The 21,053-nt window shown below is 35.0% G+C and overlaps 4 protein-coding genes across 14 annotated transcripts; 3 read left to right on the top strand and 1 right to left on the bottom strand.

The window, feature by feature from the left end:
- The first annotated feature begins 602 nt into the window (after positions 1–602).
- Positions 603–3,493, top strand: LOC130723452 (equilibrative nucleotide transporter 3-like). Its single transcript, XM_057574517.1, has 10 exons — positions 603–871; positions 1,014–1,064; positions 1,172–1,276; positions 1,518–1,673; positions 1,822–1,965; positions 2,143–2,248; positions 2,362–2,537; positions 2,628–2,788; positions 2,868–3,126; positions 3,234–3,493. The coding sequence occupies exons 2-10, from the start codon at positions 1,023–1,025 to the stop codon at positions 3,342–3,344; spliced, it is 1,260 nt and encodes a 419-aa protein (XP_057430500.1). The 5' UTR covers positions 603–871; positions 1,014–1,022; the 3' UTR covers positions 3,345–3,493.
- Positions 3,494–4,275: 782 nt separating this feature from the next.
- On the top strand, positions 4,276–7,843 carry LOC130723451 (equilibrative nucleotide transporter 3-like). 9 transcript variants are annotated; one of them, XM_057574510.1, is made up of 10 exons: positions 4,276–4,487; positions 5,040–5,097; positions 5,188–5,292; positions 5,412–5,567; positions 5,677–5,820; positions 5,957–6,062; positions 6,411–6,583; positions 6,668–6,828; positions 7,074–7,332; positions 7,552–7,843. In XM_057574510.1, the coding sequence occupies exons 1-10, from the start codon at positions 4,471–4,473 to the stop codon at positions 7,660–7,662; spliced, it is 1,290 nt and encodes a 429-aa protein (XP_057430493.1). In that variant the 5' UTR covers positions 4,276–4,470; the 3' UTR covers positions 7,663–7,843. The 9 variants fall into 9 exon arrangements, 8 of the variants coding, with proteins under 8 accessions (XP_057430493.1, XP_057430494.1, XP_057430495.1 ...); XM_057574511.1 differs by having other exon boundaries at positions 4,277–4,487; positions 5,076–5,097; XM_057574512.1 differs by having other exon boundaries at positions 4,278–4,487; positions 5,076–5,097; positions 5,188–5,296; positions 5,498–5,567.
- Positions 7,844–9,145: 1,302 nt separating this feature from the next.
- Positions 9,146–12,505, top strand: LOC130726332 (equilibrative nucleotide transporter 3-like). Of its 2 annotated transcripts, XM_057577581.1 has the most exons (9): positions 9,148–9,478; positions 9,586–9,690; positions 9,835–9,990; positions 10,098–10,241; positions 10,492–10,597; positions 10,828–11,009; positions 11,094–11,254; positions 11,342–11,600; positions 11,779–12,504. In XM_057577581.1, the coding sequence occupies exons 1-9, from the start codon at positions 9,434–9,436 to the stop codon at positions 11,887–11,889; spliced, it is 1,269 nt and encodes a 422-aa protein (XP_057433564.1). In that variant the 5' UTR covers positions 9,148–9,433; the 3' UTR covers positions 11,890–12,504. The 2 variants fall into 2 exon arrangements, with proteins under 2 accessions (XP_057433565.1, XP_057433564.1); XM_057577582.1 differs by lacking the exon at positions 9,835–9,990 and having other exon boundaries at positions 9,146–9,478; positions 11,779–12,505.
- Positions 12,506–12,553: 48 nt separating this feature from the next.
- On the bottom strand, positions 12,554–15,244 carry LOC130726331 (ubiquitin carboxyl-terminal hydrolase 20-like). 2 transcript variants are annotated; one of them, XM_057577578.1, is made up of 7 exons: positions 14,965–15,244; positions 14,780–14,894; positions 14,598–14,708; positions 14,166–14,308; positions 13,686–14,015; positions 13,480–13,602; positions 12,554–13,149 (listed from the first exon to the last, which is right to left on the bottom strand). In XM_057577578.1, the coding sequence occupies exons 1-7, from the start codon at positions 15,157–15,159 to the stop codon at positions 12,763–12,765; spliced, it is 1,404 nt and encodes a 467-aa protein (XP_057433561.1). In that variant the 5' UTR covers positions 15,160–15,244; the 3' UTR covers positions 12,554–12,762. The 2 variants fall into 2 exon arrangements, with proteins under 2 accessions (XP_057433561.1, XP_057433562.1); XM_057577579.1 differs by having other exon boundaries at positions 12,987–13,141.
- Positions 15,245–21,053: the final 5,809 nt, after the last annotated feature.

Here is a 21,053-nt window from a genome sequence, read left to right as displayed (position 1 = left end):
TTATCACTTCATAATAATTTCTAAGCGTTAAATTGAAAAGATATATCTAATTGTTTATTTTTTTTAAGCACAAGTATAATCGGGACAATTTTATTTTGACACAAATGTGGTGAATGTCAAAAATCTCTTAAGTGTGTTCGTGAAAGATATATTTAATTGTTTATTAATAAGATTGAAAGTTTGTGTAACGGTAAGTGTAAAACTGTTTTAAAAAACTGATTTTCACAAAATCACAAAATATATTTTTATAATATTTAAAAAAAAAATTATTTTTCCTACTTGACATACCGGTATGATTGAAGCACTGTTTTACACCTACCAAAAAAATGAAGAATTTGCCAAAACTTAAAAGAGATAAACGGCAAGAGGATGATGTACAAAAATGGGATTGATTTGACTATATGATGGGATGTGAATCAAACATTAATGGTTTGATAAAGACACCAACGACGACTTTTTTGTTTCTTCCTCAACTTGACCTATAATTTGGCAATTTCGTCTTCAAATCAAGAAAAAGGGCTATTATTATTATTCTGAGTAATAGCGTGCGTCAATTACTACTCCATCACCAAAGTATATTAGAGTAAGACCTTCCTTGACATCAGCCAACGTTACTATAAGACCCGACGTGATTAAATGTCACACTAGCTGTCACTACCTACATATGTTAATTTTCTCCTAGAATCACTCCCAACTCATATAAGAATCACTATATTCAATGGTGTGAATATTGAAATTGAAATTGATTATTCACTCCACACAACTCTGCCTCACTTCTTTCTCAGATTATAATCCCTATATATTTCAATATTTGTACACTTTCTCTTTGTTTGATTTTGCGTACAAGGTTCAAATTCGGTTTATTAGGCACGTACGTCTGGTTTACTTTCTCTTCATTCATTCATGTTGCTTAATTTATTTTCTTCAATTCCATACAGTCCATGAAGTATTTATTTCCTTGAAAGAATTCTACAAATTGTGTGTGTTCATGCTGATTTAATTGCTTCTGACAGGGATTAGTCATGACAGTTTCTGATGAAAATGGAGCAGCAACAAAGCTCAAGGTATTTGTACTACAAATTATTAACCATGACTAACATTACTGTATTTTATTTTGTTCATGATTGTTGTTTGATGGCAACAACAATTTCAATTCATTTATTCTGAGCAGGGGAAATTTCAAGCCACGGCTGTGTGTTTCATTCTAGGACTTGGATCCCTGGTTGCGTGGAATAGTATGTTGACAATAGGAGATTACTACTACAAATTGTTCCCTGTGAGTATCTCATCACTTCTTCAGTTTCAAGTGAACCAACAATGATTTTAGAATCTCCAGTTTTCATTTTTAGTAGAAATATTGATACAAATTGAAGTGACTGTGAAATTGGGGAAATGTGAATGCAGGAAAAAGTGTCTATTATCTTTCAATGTTCCAACTGTAATAGAAATGTGCTTGTAAATTGCAATTTATTGTCAAATAATTGTGAGGTATTGCTCTAACAAGTTATTTCCTGTAGAAATATCATCCGTCGCGAGTACTCACCCTCGTTTATCAACCATTTGCACTGGTAACTATGACAATACTAGCCCACTATGAGTCAAGGATCAACACTAGGATGCGGATATTAGCAGGATACAGTCTTTTCTTTGTTAGCACTTTGTTAGTTCTTGTTGTAAGTACTAGTTCTCCAATTCAGTTAATTATTTTCTTCTTCAGAAAGTATACAATTCATTATCTCCATGATTCTATATCATTTGATGTTTGCTACACCTAATTTAAGTGAATTTCATCTAATAGCTTCTGAATACTTTGTGTGACAGCTAGATCTAGCAACATCAGGGAAAGGGGGGCTTGGAACTTATATTGGCCTGTGTGCACTTTCTGCTTGTTTTGGATTCGCAGATGCTCTTGTCCAAGGTGGTATAGTTGGAGACATGTCTTTTATGTGTCCTGAGTTCATCCAGGTTGGTTTCACGCGTCTCTATATGTTGTGAAATTCTTATATGCTTGTGGAGTAAGTGAAACATCTTACTGAGTCTAAGGATATCATGAATGTGCGTGTTTTTCTTGCATCTATTGTCTTGAAATAATAGTTTTGTTCTGTCTTCTTGACTAAATCATATCGTTTTAATGCGCCGCAGTCCTTCCTAGCTGGTTTAGCTGCCTCAGGAGCTCTAACATCTGGTTTGAGACTTCTCACCAAAGTGGCTTTTGAGAAGTCTGATAATGGGCTTCGAATCGGAGCTAGTATGTCACTCTTACTCACTAATGGACATGTGCTTTTCAGCTTTACTCTCAATGGATTTTGATTTTGAAGCTTCTATTCTTCGATATATGATGGTTAATTCCTTATTTTGCAGTAATATTCTTTGCAATCTCAACTTGCTTTGAGTTAATATGCATTGTTCTCTATGCGAGCTATTTCCCTAAGTTTTCCATAGTAAAGCATTATCGTTCAAAGGCCGCCTCAGAAGGATCGAAAACTGTTTCAGCGGATCTTGCAGCGGCTGGCATTAAGAATGAAATAAATGATGAAGTAATGTAACTTGTGTTAAACTGATTTTATATATGCTAAGCACCAGCAAGTACTTTTTAATGACTTGAAACACTTTTGGAACTAATGCAGGTCGGATTTGATGCTAAACCACAAGAACGACTCAGCAATAAACAACTATTTCTTCAAAATATTGATTATGCAGCTGATTTATTTCTGATATATGTTTTAACCTTGTCAATTTTCCCTGGTTTCTTGTTTGAAAACACTGGATTACACAAGCTAGGGGATTGGTAAGCACTTATTAAATAATTCCCAATTTTTTGGTCATCCAAGTGAGTTTTCAAATGACACATCTAGTGTTCTTTTTAGGTACGCACTTGTTTTAATTGCAATGTACAATGTCTTGGATCTAATATCCAGATATATTCCCCTGATCAAATGCCTGAAGTTGGAATCCAGAAATGGCTTATTCATTGCAATTCTGTCTAGATTCTTGTTGATCCCTGCATTTTACTTCACAGCAAAATATGGTGACCAGGGATGGATGATTTTCCTTGTGTCATTCTTGGGACTAACCAATGGCTATCTCACTGTTTGTGTGCTTACAGTCGCACCCAAAGGTTACACGGTAAATTCTTTAGCACTTTTTTCTAATCTCCACCATGTTCATAAATTATACAGAATGAACTTTGAGTATCAATTGATTTTGTTTGTCATATGTTTATGGTTTTGTAGGGTCCTGAACAGAATGCATTAGGTAACTTGCTTGTGGTGTTTCTTGCGGCTGGCCTATTTGCTGGAGTAGCTCTTGATTGGTTGTGGCTTATAGGGAAATCAGGATTCTAAAATGAAGCAATCTATGTAAATACTGATTTTTTAGGTGGTTTCTCTTTGCTTAAGCGGGTATTAAGCACCTAGGTAATGCTTCCATCTTAAAGCCATGGTTTAGATTGGCAGAACATCATTTAATAAAACAATTTTTCTTTTTATGTTTATTCCATGTGACTACAATTTATGCATCCGCCTTCCTCAAGTTGAATTTTCCTAAATTCATCACATTTATGGTTTAGATTTAAAATTCTCTTATTAGAGTATACAACTATTCTTTAGAAATGAGTGGTTCGATCATGATCCAATAATAATGATGTATGACTGCAGCAAATAAATGAATCAAGTTACGATATGTTTTTTCTTTCTTTCTAAAATGTGTTTCTCAATTTTTTTGCTACACTTGGAATACTTAAAAAAAAACAACTTTTTCGGCAAGTTGCCATAGATAAGAAATAACCAAAGAATGATGAAACTTCCAAATAGGTAAAAGAGACTTCTCCCGCGAAGCTTGTTGCATTAAAACATTAACAATAGTGTTTTTGTCACGAGAGATATGTAAGAAACTGACATTCTAATCTCAACTAAGCATGTCCTTCATCCTCACAATGTCCATCATCAACCACATGAAAAATGTCTGGACCTCCTCACCGATAAAGATTGACAAACCTGTCAACCAACAGGCAGCAGAGCTACGAGGACACCAATAGGCAATACCTATCCTATGGGGCCAACTCTCAATTAAAAAAGTTGTAAAAAATAATCATTTAATAAAAGAAAACTTAAAATATTTGGCATTGCTCTCTTGAGCTTTCCTCATGGCCTTCATAAAGGAACAAATTTATTGGTCAACTTGTCAATTATTTAACCGACTCTATGTTAAATTGTCAATGTCATCATAATGATTATTGACAATTTAATATGAATTAGAAGCCATTAAGCCAATGATAAAGGACAAATGAAGAAACCAGATCTGTGCTTAACCATTTTCATATTACGAGGTTGCCGGTTCAAGAGGTGCACATCATCAGTAGAACACAAACATATCATTATCACCGCCATTACTATCTTCAAATGGAAATGAAATGTCACATAATCAATTCTCTAGACCTCATTTGTCATCGTTCTCCTTGATTTATCTGCCATGGCAACAAACAATAGGTGAAGTTCTTTACTATTTTGTTTCTATTTTCCATCCTACATCTTGTATTTTCCCTTATGATTATTGATATGAAATAGATAAAATGAAGGTGCTTAGTTCAATGATATTAGGGGTTTCCTATCATTGTCTTCAATTAGCACTAGATTTTTCCATTATTTTACCTTAGTGATGTTTGGTTGTAGCACTTTCCAGCAGGAGATATCTCATAAACTGAACCACTTTTGAGTTTCTCTTTTGTGTCATTTATTCGTATACTTCAACATTATTTGTACTTGTGATGTTGCTCTGGCTCCATCACTTAATGCATGTTTGGAAACTCGATCGAAAATCACATGTAAAGCAAAACCATGTTGGACAGAAGCAAAAACTAACGGAAGTTGCTTCTGTCCACCATGAGTGAATGAGTTTCCAAACATTCACTAAATATTTCTAGAATTAATTTTGACACCAAAAAGCTACGACTGTGCTTTTTCCCATAAATGAGTTTGAGTGTAGATGAATTTCTAAACATGTACTTAATTGTTTCTTATTGTAATGGTTTCTTTTGTGAGTGAGAATGAGATGGTCATGTTTACTACAAATGGCAGTGGAGCAACAAGAAAGCCTGAGGTAAGTGTCCTGTTTTATATTCCTTGGAGAATAGGTTACTAGGATTTCTCAGGAACAAAGTTTGTTAACTTGCCTGTGTGTTTTCAATAGGGAAAGTACAAAGCAATGGTAGTTTGTTTCATTCTTGGACTAGGATCCCTTGTTTCATGGAACAGCATGCTGACTATAGCAGATTACTATTACAAATTGTTCCCCGTAAGTAAGTCACGGTGCTTTTAGTTTCTTTTATAAGACTTGACATCATCCTACAAAGATTGATTCTTAGGAATAAGTGCAATTCAGTAACTGATTAGAAGCTTTCTTTTCATTTGAAGAAATATCATCCTTCAAGGGTACTAACCCTGGTTTATCAACCATTTGCACTTGTAACAATGTTAATACTGGCATATTATGAGTCAAGGATCAATACTAGAATGCGGAATTTGGCTGGATTCACACTTTTCTTTGCTAGCACTTTCTTGGTTCTTGTTGTAAGTACACCATTTCAAATTCCATAATTTGCATTATCTGATTTTCTTAAATTCATGTATGACCTATTTTCTTTGGCTTATATGGAGCTTGAACAATCTGTCGTGACAGTTGGACCTAGCAACATCAGGGAAAGGTGGAATTGAACCTTATATTGGTATATGTGTGCTAGCTGCTTGTTTTGGAATAGCAGATGCTCATGTGGAAGGTGGCATGATAGGAGACCTGTATTTTATGTGCCCTGAGTTTATCCAGGTTGGTCTTTCATTTAATTTATTCAATATTTTAACATTACCCTTGTCAGTTATAATTCCTTCAAAAAATATATATATTTGGAGAAGGGGTTGCACTTGCTGCTATTTTTTTTGCCTAAATTGTTAAGTGTATGCAGTCCTACCTTGCTGGTTTGGCAGCATCAGGGGCTCTAACTTCTCTTCTGAGAATTCTGACCAAGTTAGCTTTTGAGAAATCTCATAATGGACTTCGCAAGGGAGCTAGTATGTTATTCTTCTTTTACAATGCTCATATATATTGGTTTCTTATATTTGTCTTCTCTTGATGAATTGATTTTGTTTGAGATAGTGTATGTTTGGGAATGAGTCTGGTCACCACGTTTTCTATCCAGATCCACGTCTAGCGGAAGCAAATAATATGTACAGTTTGCCCCAACGTGCATTGGATGATTGGAGTGTGTGCATGACTCATTTCCAAACATAGTTGTTTTCTAGTTAAAACTTTTGTAGGATGTATAATGATTATGACATTCTATCTTCTCAAATCAGTATAATGGTCCCTAACTCCATATTGCTCTAGAATTTTATTGATTGCTTTTGTTATTTTTGCAGTACTATTCTTTGCAATCTCCACACTCATCGAGTTTCTTTGTATAATCCTATATGCAATATACTTCACCAAATTGCCTATAGTGAAATATTACCGTTCAAAAGCAGCCTCAGAGGGATCAAAAACAGTTTCAGCTGACCTAGCTGCTGCTGGCATTCAAACACAGACTAATGAAGTAACATAAATATGCAAGAACATAAATACATTACTCCTACATGTAATATCTTTATTATGTTCTAAAAAATTGGAATTTTTGTAGGGTGGATATGATAACAAACAAGAAGAACGGTTGAGCAACAAACAGTTGTTTCTTGAGAACCTTGATTATGCAGCTGGAATATTTCTTATATATGTAGCAACTCTGTCAATCTTCCCTGGGTTCTTGTATGAAAACACTGGGTCACATCAGCTAGGCACATGGTAAGTGCTTATTTATGCTTTGTCTTCTCAATTCAACTGTCTTGTGACATTACATGATATACATCATTTTAATTTGTTTTGTTAACGTAATTTAATTATAATGTTTACATGATATACCTGACCATGGCCTTCAGAAAAAAATTTACTAGGTCCTTTGATATGTGTTTTCTGTTATGTTCCTTTGATGACTGATGAAATTGATTGGGAAACATAAGTTTATATGTTGTTACTATTTATCTTTTTAGGTACCCAATTGTTTTGATTGCTATGTATAATGTTGTGGATTTCATAGCAAGATACATTCCCCTTGTGCAAAGTCTGAAGTTGGAATCCAGAAAGGGTCTACTAATAGCAATCCTGTCTCGATTCTTGCTGATTCCAGCATTCTACTTTACAGCAAAATATGGTGACCAAGGATGGATGATCCTCCTCACCTCCTTCTTGGGACTTACCAATGGCTATCTAACTGTATGTGTTCTTACCGTGGCACCAAGAGGTTACAAGGCAAGTGTACACAACCCACAATTCATAAGTACATGGATCTTAAACTAATGGGTTTTGTCCACTTACATTAGTTATTTACTTAATGGTGAAACTAGGACTGAAAAGATATTAATGATCATTTTTTCTCATTTTCATCATTAAAATAGTTTGTTCAATTGATTTACATGTCATGAGTTAACTCTAAATTATGAACTAATTTTATATTTTGTGTTGTTGCAGTCTCCTGAGCAGAATGCTTTGGGCAATTTGCTTGTGGCGTGTCTTTTAAGTGGCATATTTGTTGGGGTTTGTCTTGACTGGTTATGGCTCATAGGTAAAGGATCATTCTAAAAATACATTTGAAGTCACATTGTTACTGATAAATCTTTGGCGTATTCGCATGCCCTGTAATTTGAATATTCCTAAATCAATACACACCATACTCTGATACATATTCATTTTACTAACTATATTTCATGAGAATGGTGCACATTAACCTTATGAAAGATATATATGAGAGGGTCTTCCTTCATGCTCACATAAAGAAGACTTTTGTACTTTTATCCAACAGTTAGTTTCTGCGTGTGTTTGATAATTACTTAATTAGTCATGGTGTCAAAAATCACATTAAATTGCCAATTTCTAGCATAATTAAGTATGATGTTGCTTAAACATATTTTGGGTTAAGAAAAAAACTCGATTGTACTTTTGGTATCCTCTAGTTTAGTGATTCAACAATTATAATTCGCACACTTTTTTCGCAATTTTGATCCCCTAGTTTAGTTACTCCACGATTTTGCCCTTACTTTTTTAAAAGGTTAAGCAGATGTAGTCTCTTCACTAATATGATGAGCGCGCGCGGTTCATTACACGGTAAGAACGACTCAATAAGGCAATAATAGTTTGGGGACATTCAGCAAGAACCTTGCTGAATCATGTTCAATTATAATTTGGATTTGACTTGCAGAGATAATTAGTCAAGATGATACATGTAATTTTTTTTTAGTCAGCCAAAAAACAAATAAAATTAACATAAAGAATAAGAGAAGAAGCACCAGGAATTATTAGAATTTGGGAGACCTAACTCAACTCAAAAGCTAGCTCAAAAGTTGAAGTTTGCACTACCATTTATAAGCACTTGATTGGTCACATCTTTAGCCTATGTGAGACTCTAACACACCCCCCTCACGCCTAGGGTTGGACATCTAGAGCGTGGAATGAAACGGGTGACCCAAATATGGGGAGTCAACAAATGGATCTAGGATAGACTCTGATACCATATTAGAATTTGGGAGGCCTAACTCAACCCAAAAGCTAGCTCAAGAGTTGAAGTTTGCACTACTATTTATAAGCATTTAATTGGTCACATCTCTAGTCATTGTGAGACTCTAACAAGAATGCATGATACATGTGATTTAAATAAAAATAATAATTCTTATTGAAGATATGCGTGAAAAGAACTAATAAACTAATCTAGTGATTGTTTATTTTCAATTTACAAAAGAAAAAAAAATCTTAAGTTGTTTTTAAAAAACATGGTAATTATTGAAATTTTTTAAAATTTATAAATGCCATTTTAATTTTTTTAGTAAATTAATTTTAATTTTAATTTTTTATTTTGTAAATTAAACTTAACAAAATAAATCCTTGACACTAGGTAACCAAAAAAAAAATCATTGACACTAGCAGCTGAGGTTTCGTCGTGACTCGTGACTTTTATTGGAAGTTCAGTAAACTAATTCTATTTTGTCGTGGATTTCACCAAAAGAGATTAAATCAATCGGCCAAACATTAGTCATTGTGATGAGTGTTTTTTTATTACAAATCATTGTTATAAGTGTTGATTAGAAACTAAGGACAACTTATTCATTATTAATGTCCTCGTAAAAAACATATCCAAATGAAAATGAAGCATCAAATAATTAAATATCAAAAGCCATATTTACCTTCAGTCTCACTAATTTCTCTGCCATGACAACAACCAGTAGGTGAATTATGAGCCAAGTTCTTTTCTACTCTTAATTTCCCCTGTCCTGTATTTAACCCCAGCATTAATAATACTAGATGTTGTTGCAAAAAAAATTGATTATCCTTAATCGTTTCATCTGTAAGTGGAATAGTGATGATTAGTAGTGATGATAGTACTGGAGCACCAAGAAAGCCTGAGGTAAGTGCCCTTTGAAGAATTGATAACTAACATGCATGGCATTTATTGTTTCTCAAGAACCAAGTTAATTCCTAGGTTGTTTGTTTTCAATCAATTAATTCAACCAGGGAAAATGCAAAGCAATGGTTGTTTGTTTCATTCTTGGACTTGGGTCACTAGTTTCCTGGAACAGCATGTTGACAATAGGAGATTACTATTATGAAGTGTTCCCTGTAAGTACTAAGAAACTCATGTTGTTATTAACTTCTCATAAAACTGGGTATTTGTACAAAGTTTTCTCTTCAAAGAAGGGAACATGGATAAATGTCATTTTTGTTGGAATAACTCATTAGAATAATTTTCTTTTCACTCTGAAGAAATATCATCCTGCAAGGGCACTGACCCTAGTTTATCAACCATTTTCACTCGGAACGATGTTACTACTAACATACTATGAGTCAAAGATCAATACTAGAATGCGGAATTTGGCTGGTTACACTCTTTTCTTTGTCTGTAATGTCTTTGTTCTTGTTGTAAGTACACCTTTTCCAATTCCATAATTTGCAGCATGTTTATTTTATTCATTCCTAGATGACCTAGTTTCCTTGGTTCATAGAGCTTCAATAACCTGTTGTGACAGTGGAATCTAGCAACATCAGGGAAAGGGGGAATTGTAGCTTACATTGGTATACTCGTGGCTGCTGCTTGTTTTGGAATAGCAGGTGGTCATGTTGAAGGTGGCATGGTAGGAGACTTGTGTTTTATGTGCCCTGAGTTTATCCAGGTTGGTTTTCAATATAATTTAGTGTGCATATTTGGATACGCGGTAGATTTTCAGGTTGGAAGGAGGATTGATTATGGGAGAAGCTACTCCTAGTAGCTTTTGTGGTAGCAGAATTGATTATGAAATATATGAGCGTGAATCCAAAAATGCTAATAATATATTTTTAAGTATTACCCTTTCCAATTATATTTTGAAGTATTCTTTGATGCCTGCTATTCTTTTTGCCTAAACAATACATAACATTGTGCAGTCCTACCTAGCTGGTTTTGCAGCATCAGGGGCTTTGACTTCTCTTCTGAGAATGCTGACCAAGTTAGCTTTTGAGAAATCTCATAACGGGCTTCGCAAGGGAGCTAGTATGTTAATTATTCTCATTTTACAATGCTCATATATATTTTCTTATACTTTTATCTTCTCTTGATTAACTGCTTATGTTAGAATATTATGTCCTGTTAAAGTTAATCTTTATCTATCATCTATTAAGATTATGACATTCTGTCAATTTTCAATTAGTACAAATAATGGTTCCTATTGCTTTGGAATTTGATTTCTTTGAAATAACAGGATTGCTCTCTTACATTTGCAGTACTATTCCTTGCAATCTCCACTTTCATTGAGTTCCTTTGTATCTTCTTGTATTCAATTTGCTTCACCAAGTTACCCATAGTGAAATATTACCGTTCAAAAGCCGCTTTAGAGGGATCAAAAACTGTTTCAGCTGATCTTGCAGCTGCTGGCATCCAAACAAAGACTCATGATCATGATCTAGTAACATAATTACATAACTATGCTAAATTATAATCCAGTAATCTTTTTTTTTAGTATGTCCTAAAAGGTTTGAAACTTTTGTAGGTTGGATATGATAACAAACACGGAGAGCGATTGAGCAAAAAACAGTTATTCCTTGAGAACCTTGATTATGCAGCTACATTATTCCTAATATTTTTAGTAACACTATCAATTTTCCCTGGATTCTTGTATGAAAACACTGGTTCACATCAGTTAGGCACATGGTAAGTGGTTATTTATGCCTAGTCTTTTGCTAATCCAATTCCATCTTTAGTTTAATTTGCATGATTTGATAGTGGTGATCTTTCTAGGTACCCAATTGTTTTGATTACTATGTATAATGTGGTAGATCTCATATCAAGATACATTCCCCTTGTGCAATGGCTTAAGTTGGAATCTAGAAAGGGTCTACTAATTGTAAGCCTTTCGCGATTCTTACTAATCCCAGCTTTCTATTTTACTGCAAAATATGGTGACCAAGGGTGGATGATTGTGCTCACCTCCTTCTTGGCACTCACCAATGGCTATCTCACTGTATGTGTTCTTACGGTGGCACCAAGAGGTTACAAGGCAAGTTTACACAACTAAAAATTCATTCATGGATGTCAAACTAATGGATTTCCTAAATCATCCTAAATTCCTAATTATGTACTTACGGAACACTTAATTATTTAATCATCTCATAACTACACTAATTTTATCAAACTAATTTAAACTCAAACTAATTTTGGAGTTTATGTTGCTGTAGGGTCCTGAGCAAAATGCTTTAGGTAATTTACTGGTCCTGAGTCTTTTATGCGGCATATGCTCTGGGGCTATTCTTGACTGGCTGTGGCTCATAGGTAAAGGAACATTCTAATACACCAAATCTATATTGTTATTGGTGAACCAGAGTCTGTTTCTTTAGCCTTGTGCTCAGACGATATGTATATCTAACTCATTACTCTTCTACATATTCATCATTTTGAACTCTATGTCCTGTATTGTATTTTTAATATGCTTATTTGAGGAGATAATTCATCGATCCAATCTCTTCGATTTTGTCAGTTAATCATCGAATCCGCAAAAATCAGAACTAGATGATAAGAGAATGACATTCATTTGCTTACTCAAAATATCAATATGTTGAGTAAAACATGATTGAGATGGAGAAGGATTACAGGACACATCTGTTGGATATTGTTTATGCATTTGCATATTTCAGTAATAAAGGCACTCAAATCGATTTCAGCTGAGCCACCAATCTGAATTGCATTAGCTTTACAATTTCATCTTTCTTCACCAAATCATCATCATTTACATCTTCCTTCACCCTCCAACCAACCCTCCAATCCTCCACAATCATCTTACTGTCCATTGCTTGGTCCAAAACTCCAATAGCAGGGTGACACAACACTCTCAACTGAATCAACCACGGTTCACATGCATTCGGAGACCGAGAGAGATGTAAGTGCAGAGGATATTTTTTTTTAACAAACAAAGGTTGTATTCTAAATTTGTAATGTAATATTTTTTCTAAATCCAAATCTTCTGCTTTAAATGATCCTACCAAGCAGTGTAAAAAAAAACTGTTATCATCAATTACATGGAGCATTAGCATTTAGCAGTAGGACTATAGAACAGTAACCATTCTATTATCAACAAATGTATCTATCAAAAAAATATTAACAATTGTTTTGTACAAAACAGACTAAACAAAGAATGGATATGAACAATTATATGAAGGAAACCTTCAAAATTCCACCTCTCTCTTGTATGAATTTCTCTTGAATATGGTCCTTCTAATCAGGTGGCACTTGGTTATGTGTGGTATCGCATTTTTCTCCGGATCCCCAACACGCAAGTCACTCACACATTCATTATCTGCATCAATAGGATCATCCACAGTTTCTTCAGCACTATCACTATCACCTTTGTTGCCTAAAACTGAGTTTGAATCTGGGTGTTGATCTTCAATTTGTTCATCACCACCACAATCACCTTTGTTGCCTGAACCTGAGTGTGGATATGATGAGTTTACATCCTCTATAATACTCGAAAACCATGGTGTTCCGCGTCGTGCATAAAACAGGATGTATGCTTGTTGACACAAGACTTCATCTCCAGATACTCTGGTAACCTAAAGAGGAATTATCAACAATAATTCATGCTTAAACTAAACAGTATAAAAACAAAGGAATGCAATATCACTTTTCTTATTATCAAACATATGTCAGGCTATTGTTCTCTTATTTCCTAAAATGGAGTAAGACATCGATTTATCAATCAGATCAATTTTTTTGATTACATGATAGACTCCTATGAAAAAAAAAGTCATTGGCGCGTGTGTAAACGAGGTGCTCTACCAACTGAGCTATAGCCCTTGTTCTTTTTGATACATATTTTATGATATTAAGTAGATGATCATATTAAAACACTTTATCATAGGAAGGTTTTCTAATGATGGTACCTCTGAGTCATCTAACTTATGCCACTTGTCTGGAGCAGAGCGAACAAAGCAAAAGTAATGCCCTGAATTAGGTGAATTTCCAGTGTGAACCACAACTGCATATAGATCATATTTCAGCTCTACCTGTTACATAAATATGAATCCAACAGAAATTAGAGTACAATTAAAAAACTAACATGACAAGAACTTAAAAAAAAACAGCTTACATTATGATTTTCAGCACCAAATGTATAAGGTTGCAAGTCTAATTCCAGGGTGAAAAAAACATGGTTTTCAATCTTTTTAACAGAAATCCCGCCTCCCCTAAATCTCTTCAAATGTAATGCCGCAACTGAAGGTGTTTGAGTTAACAGAAGCTGCTTCTCCATGGATACAACTTGTTTGCAGCTATTACAAGTAGACTTCCCACCAACCTTTTCCACCTTGGTGTATGATTCCAGTGCATCCTGAATGGTATAGATATTTTCTATCCCTAAGCTCAGGTCAATAATCGCTTCAAAAGTTTCAGAACAGTGACCACAGTTACTACATCGAAGCTGAAACACACCACCAAACATAAGAAAAAGATAACATTATATAAAGAATTAGCAAGTAAAATACATTGAAACCCAGTTAAAGAATGAAAGCTAACTAATCAACACTATGATTCAATAATAAAGGCAGAAAGTGCAGTTCTGTTATCATACTTGGCTAACATAACGACCACCAAAGATTTCTCCAACAAGATTAGGATGTCCTTCTGAAAAGCAACCTTGCAGTTTATTCAAGGCACGGTTCATAAAGTCTTGGGCATCCTCCTGATTGCCTCTTTTGAAACCAGCTGAAAATTCTGTTAGGTGGTCATGGATCACAACATACATGCCCAAGTTTCTATTTCCCCACCCTTTGGTTACCCCAATCACAGTCACACTCATTTACCATAGACAAGCCTGAATTAAACTCTAAAAAACATGGCTGATGTGATTGCAATTGTGGTTGTGTGCTGCAATACTGTTACTGACTATAATTTCAATTTCAAACAATGGCTGATGTGATGGCAATTATGGTTATGGACTAGAATTTAAAACCATGATGAACTAAATAGATGCATTAACAATTGGTAACATGAAAAAAGATACGTTTCAAATTATCGGCAAGGAATATAGGCCAAACCACACTTCTGGCAGGTGTAAAGCAAGACTCCATGTGTGAACGGAGGGCACAGAAAACACAGAATTCACCCGCGTCACCTGAAAAGAAAATGTTGCAGTTACAAAACAAGAAAGATTCTTGACGCTAGATTGGGTAGTGCTCTGCTCACCCGGGCAATCATGAGTGTAAGAACGGAGACCCTGGAACAGCTTGATTGTGTGGGTGAGGCACTGAAGAATAGAACTCATGAAACACGTGGACCCAAGATTCCTCACACCAGCACCCTGCGAAAATCACGATTAGAGTTCAAGATTCAAGAAGGTGTAAAAATTAACGAAACGAAACGAAACGCACCACCGATTTGACGGGAGAGGACATTGGAATGACGACGAAGGGAAAATTGGCAAGCTGTCTGCTAGTGTAATAATCTTCAATATTGGGGGAAGGTATGAAGACGGAGAAATTGTGGGTTTCAGGAGGCGGAGGAGGTGGCTGAGGTTGAGGTGGAGAATTCTTTCCTCCTCGCTTCCAAAGCCAGTTAAGATACATCTTCTTTCTTTCTCTTTCTCCGGCAATTGATGTTACTGTGTGTCGTCAGATCAGGGAAATTAGAGGGAAAGAAATTAAAAGTTGTAAACTGTTCAAACGGCACACCCAATAGAGAAAGATATAAATACTAGAGTTTAATGAGTAACTTTTAAAATAAATGATAACCACAATTCAAAATTTAATCTATCTTTAAAAATAACTTTTAAGATAACAATAATAAACAACTTATCAAGACTAACAACAAGTTAAAAGATAACAACAATAAACGACTTATCAATACTAACAACAAAGGTGGACAAATAACCACCATAATGCAACTTCTAGTTTCAAACCTAGATGCTCTTTGTTAGCGATCAAAGGCTCATGGCCAAACAACAACAAAAGAGGGTCGTTTATTTTCCAAAACTCAACTTTTAAACGACTTAAACCAAAATCATGGCATATCTCATACATCAACAACAAGCATGCAAAGTCATGTGAGACAATAATCAACAAATTATAAGTCATACAACAACAACCATAACGCCATAACATCTTCATCTCGTATACCATGCGAGAAACAAAATGCAAGCATACTCACGTAGGTTTAGTCTATGTTCTAACCTCAAGTAACTTGGAGAATGGAAGAAACCCACTTTAGTCCATTCTTAGGTCTAGGTTCAAACTCCACCTTATTTCCCTTTGAAATTACTTGACACCTATATCAAATTATCTTAAAAAAACACTAAATTAATTAATTAAATATGGAACTTAATCAAAACTGATTCTATTCAGTTTTCTAAAGTCTATCACTCTTCTACAAGCCTCTCCAAAGTCCTAGAATCAAGGTAGGTTAATTTACTTGCACTCCAAGCAACAAAAACCCAAAAAATGCTAAATAATCAAAATAAATTGCAAAAATCCGAAATTAAATTCCTTTAAGTCAAGAAATGGGTCACATATATTCAACAAGCTTTCTTCAACTTCTAGAAGTCTTCCCGAAATTTTTAAAAAACATATCTCCTATTTTCTTGAATTTTAGAGCCTAAAATATGATTAAATGCCCATTTTAATTGCTATAAACCACAAATCCGAATTTCAACCTCTTCCCTACTCCAAAGGGCTTTTAGTTACCCCGAAAAATTATTTATAAACTTTACTAACTCAAATTTCAAATTTCCCCATGATATGCTAAAGATATAAACTTCAATTTACCTAAAAAACTCAAAATAGCAAATTACGAATTTCTTTGGGAAAATAATTTATTTTTTAATAAAATAAATATTTTTGAGTCACTTCAGACCCATCATAATTTTATTTGAATTTTTCATCAACTTCTTTATTTTCAAAAGATTTATCCTAATTTAATACAAAAGCCCTCAACAATTCTAAATTAAGCTTTTATCCTATTTTTCTCTCTCCTAGTCACCCACCTCGAAATTTACCAATTTAATAATTTTTATTTCACTTTATTTTTATTTTTATGACTCATAAGGTTAATCAAATAATTAACCTAAGTCTATTTCTAAATATTATGCATTTCTGTCGTTTGCTGACAACTAACTACTAAGACAAAACTTATGTTGTTTTCCGACAGCAACACAACATCAATAACAACAACAAGGTGGGGTTGTCCTATGAGATGTTACCATGTATACATGTTATACACACATTCCCACAATCATGACAACGGTAAATAAATCAAGGAAATCCATTTACAGAAAACAGACAACAGACAAGGATCAACCAATTCATATATTATAATAATATACTTATTTCGTAATAAATTATTCAATAATTTCAAGGTCTTACAGATTTTTTTATCACTTGCAACTTTTTTTTATCTTTTATCGTTGTTTTCCTAAATGCTTGTTTGATGGTTGTTTTTTTATATCTATTGAGTAGTTTATTACAGGGTGTTGATGTAACATGTATGTGCTAAAAATAAACACTGAATTAATTTTTCTTTTATTTTTGCATTTTAAATAATTACATTGAGAATAAGACCGATAACTTATCGTTCCACATTTCGTGTAAAAAGATCTCATACACATGACATTGCGAAAGACTTTTTTGTGAACTACATTTGAGGTACTATGACAATCGATGTCATCACTATCGCAAATGAGGATTTTTAATCCTTTACAATGTGTAACTCTAGAGAATGTAATTACATATAGTTGGACATGTAAAAACACCTATTATGACAAATATAACCCCACATTTTTAATGATTGTCCTTGAATTTTGTTTATTGTCATGACAAAAGAGAGTGATATAGGAAATTGTCTCATTTGAAATTTTAAATGAAATCTCCTATCTGATGGAGTTAATGTTAATCTCGCTATGGGAAATCTTTGTTCGACATTTGTTTCAGATACAATCTTTACTTCCAAAACATAAGTCTCATTCGAGTAATAATCAGTTGTGTACCATTAAAATATTATTAATTTGTTAACTACGACTTTAACTGCACAATCGTTATAGATTGTGATTTTAATGTAATAAATGAGAATATATAAAAATGAAAGTTTAAACCTATCTTCCACCTTCCATTTAAGATATTGCTTTATGAAAGATTTGAACCCAGGATTTTGTTGGTATTTGAAGATATTCCAAACCAACAAATAACTAGGCAACCATCCCCTTCCATTTAAGATATGGGTAAATACTAAATATTTATTAAGCAAACGCATGAAATTCTCTTATGTTATCTAATGAGAGAATTCGTTTGATGTTGGAGTTTCTAAACAACTCATTTCCATTTGATCTCACTGTATCTTATTAGCTACCCTTCTAAACAATTTTATTTTTCACATTGAAGTTATGTTATATTTTCAGGGAAAATATATAAAATGGGTGGTTTTAAAATATTGCGAAAATCTTAAAAAATATATAAAACAGTCCCTTTTGTGTTAATGCTAGACAATCAATATTTGATTGTAGACAATAAATATTTGATTGTAACAGAACAACTTTTTTTTAATTTTAAACAATCTTTTAAATGCATTTATTGTTTATGTAAGAATAGTAAGGTGACGCTAGATTAAATTCTAGATTGTGACTTAAGAGAGATCAATCCACTCAAAATGTACTTTATATTTTCATTTTCTTGGATTGTGATTAGTTAATGTATGTCAATCATATTAATTCCATAAAAATAAATTTGATTGGACTTATGGGTACGTAACTATGTATTCTGAAAATTAAAATAGGAATCAAGAAACTACAATTGAAAGATTTAATTGAAAGATTTGAATGGTTAATGGCACTCATATAAACAAAATTAGAATCTTAATTATTTTATCAGTTATTCCAACAAAAGTTGAATAAACTAATTGGTATTTAACAATTGAAGACCTCTCTCGTGTTCAATTTGTATTTTAAAATATAGAACCTATAGAACGTACGAGGAACGTGGTGACATGCACATAATAAGGGTTAAACATAGCAAGGGGTAGAATACACAAATAACACATGATACATAGCAATGGGGGCAAGACATAACGAACACATGATACATAGCAAGACATCAATAATAAGGGTTAAACATAGCTTCAACAAACACCTAACAGTGGACACTGGAACCCATTACATTACTTAAACATAATGACAAGTACACCAACAAACAAAACTCCAATAATAAACCCTATCATAACACCAAGAATGAAGGGAGGCTCCGCCATTTTGTCACCACTGTTTTCCGTCGTAGATAAGAGAGGGACATTTCCCTTTGCATCTGTTGGCTCTTCTGTAAGGCATTTCTGAGTAACCAACTCTTCAACTTTGCCTACGGTCATATCCACACCACTGCAATGGACTGGCTGGATTTCAGTTGAAACTGCCATGTCATTGCCCGTTGGAAGTGGCTCAGATTCTGCCCAGTAATTGTTCCATGCGGTCAACGCAGCTTCTCTAGTGCTAAAAGAATCGTGCAAATTCCCAGGGAACCCGGTAACCTGGCGGAGCATTCCCCCCATGTAGAATATATCCCTGGCCGACGACCAATGTACACCACATAGCTCCGGCTCTTGCCTTGACGCTTCATGATGAGGAATAGAAGGAACTTAACCAGGAACTTTCTTTTGGTATGCTAGCAAACCCAACGTTCAAGCTGCCTTATATGCAGAAGACCCAATTTAATAGTTTAGTTGAAGTTAGTTGGGGCCAGTTAGTTGAATTATAAATGAGTAATAAATGTTGACATGGCACAAGTGATTCCTTCAGGGGTACCGAGATTTAATGAAAACCTTAACCACTCAAACTATCTCATCTGCCGCATGTACAATCAAACTATTGGCTTCGTACATTTCGCATTTAACACCCATTGCAAGTTCCAACCTCACCGCTCATACGGGATATAGATCTCCCCTTAGCAACAGATCACTATGCGAGATCAACGGTGTATGTTAACCCACGAATTTGTCTCATTGTAGGTGTCAGTGTACTAGTAAGCCTATATTGTACACAACGGTGACAGATGTGCTGTGCGATCAGACGTATACCCATAAATATGCAGACTTGTCCCATCGAATTTAATGCCTTCAGCAACAATACACGAAATGGTTTTCTTCATTATCCCCAACGGGTTTTGGATCAAGCGTGACCCTTGGATCAAAATTCATCTCCAACGAAGGGTTTGGATAATACGCCTGAGTGACTATCTTAGGTCAAAGTTTATAGGTATTATTGGATATTATACAAGGGTTAGGGTATAATTTTATCGTCGGGAACCCTAAATTTTATAGGTATTATTGGATATTATACAAGGCTTAGGGTATAATTTTATCGTCGGGAACCCTCCCACCTAAGTGAGCGGGGTCAAAGACGGGCATAGCGCCCGAGAGACTATCAACAACTACTCATTCAGTTAGGTCAACAATTATGCCGCTCTCGTCGGAAACCTTTCCACCTAAGTGAGCGGGGTCAAAGACAGGCATAGCGCCTGAGAGACTATCAACAACTACTCATTCAGTTAGGTCAACAACTATGCCGCTCTCGTCGGGAACCCTCCCACCTAAGTGAGCGGGGTCAAAGACTGGCATAGCGCCCGAGAGATTATCAACAACTACTCATTCAGTTAGGTCAACAATTATGCCGCTCTCGTCGGGAACCCTCCCACCTAAGTGAGCGGGGTCAAAGACGGGCATAGCGCCCGAGAGACTATCAACAACTACTCATTCAGTTAGGTCAACAACTATGCCGGTCTCGTCGGGAACCCTCCCACCTAAGTGAACGGGGTCAAAGACGGGCATAGCGCTCGAGAGACTATCAACAACTACTCATTCAGTTAGGTCAACAACTATGTCGCTCTCGTCGGGAACCCTCCCACCTAAGTGAGCGGGGTCAAAGACGGGCATAGCGCCCGAGAGACTATCAACAGCTACTCATTCAGGGGCATTCAGTTAGGTCAACAACAAGGAAATGATACTTTGTTCAAGGTATGGGCTGTATATATTTTGGGTTGGGGAGCCACAAAAAAATTGCATAAAATCAACAGTATTGTATCGGGCCCATTGGATCATATTGGCCTTGTCCAACTTTCTGATCCATCCATACACCTACACCTTCCAAACAAAAAACATGAGTCCTTCGTCTTCATCCGCTATGGTGTTTGACACAGGTGACTCGGAACATGACCCGGGAACAGACACGCATTTCGCTATCCTTAACCTTCTTTTCAGCCCACATAATTTCATCGCGAAGAATAAAACTGTGATTCATTCAATCGCAGATTCAAAATGAAGCTGCGATTCCTTCAATCGTCGCTCATGTCGGAAGTAACATGATGGTGCGATTCCTTCAAGCCGGCCTGCATCAAAATCCCAATGACCTAAACTACCTTTAACGGTCGCTCCTTCCATCACCCCACAGTAAAAATCTAATCATATTAACCCATTTAATTAGTCCCTAAAA

The sequence above is a fragment of the Lotus japonicus genome, chromosome 6 (assembly GCF_012489685.1).
Source record: "Lotus japonicus ecotype B-129 chromosome 6, LjGifu_v1.2".
NCBI classification, from domain to species: domain Eukaryota; kingdom Viridiplantae; phylum Streptophyta; class Magnoliopsida; order Fabales; family Fabaceae; genus Lotus; species Lotus japonicus.
The sequence above is the reverse complement of the archived record's forward strand: the minus strand, read 5'-3'. Positions and strand labels throughout refer to the sequence as shown.